The 240-nt window shown below is 68.3% G+C and overlaps 1 protein-coding gene across 1 annotated transcript in view; it reads right to left on the bottom strand.

The window, feature by feature from the left end:
* The window catches only part of PLCH2 (phospholipase C eta 2), a 44,821-nt gene that overhangs the window by 2,709 nt on the left and 41,872 nt on the right, over window positions 1-240 (bottom strand). Inside the window, exon 9 of the mRNA XM_015569690.1 lies at window positions 9-236. Within this exon, the coding sequence (XP_015425176.1) occupies window positions 9-236 (228 nt within the window). The remainder of the gene's footprint in view (window positions 1-8; window positions 237-240) is intronic.

Here is a 240-nt window from a genome sequence, read left to right as displayed (position 1 = left end):
CCCTTGGCCTCCCCTCCCGGGTGGCTCTGCGCACCCACCCATCTGGCAGCCGGCGTTCCAGAAGGGCTGCGGGTTGTAGTTGCTGGAGTCCACGCGGTAGGAGGAGGGGTAGATGCGGGACAGCTGGCGCTGGTTGAAGCGCAGGTACTGCTCCGGCTTCTGCTGCAGGACCTGCTGCGCCCTCGTCTCGCTGAAAGACGACACCTGCCAGCTGGACGCCACTGCGGGCGCCACGGCTGC

Source organism: Myotis davidii, unplaced genomic scaffold (genome assembly GCF_000327345.1).
Source record: "Myotis davidii unplaced genomic scaffold, ASM32734v1 scaffold586, whole genome shotgun sequence".
Lineage (NCBI taxonomy): Eukaryota > Metazoa > Chordata > Mammalia > Chiroptera > Vespertilionidae > Myotis > Myotis davidii.
The sequence above is the reverse complement of the archived record's forward strand: the minus strand, read 5'-3'. Positions and strand labels throughout refer to the sequence as shown.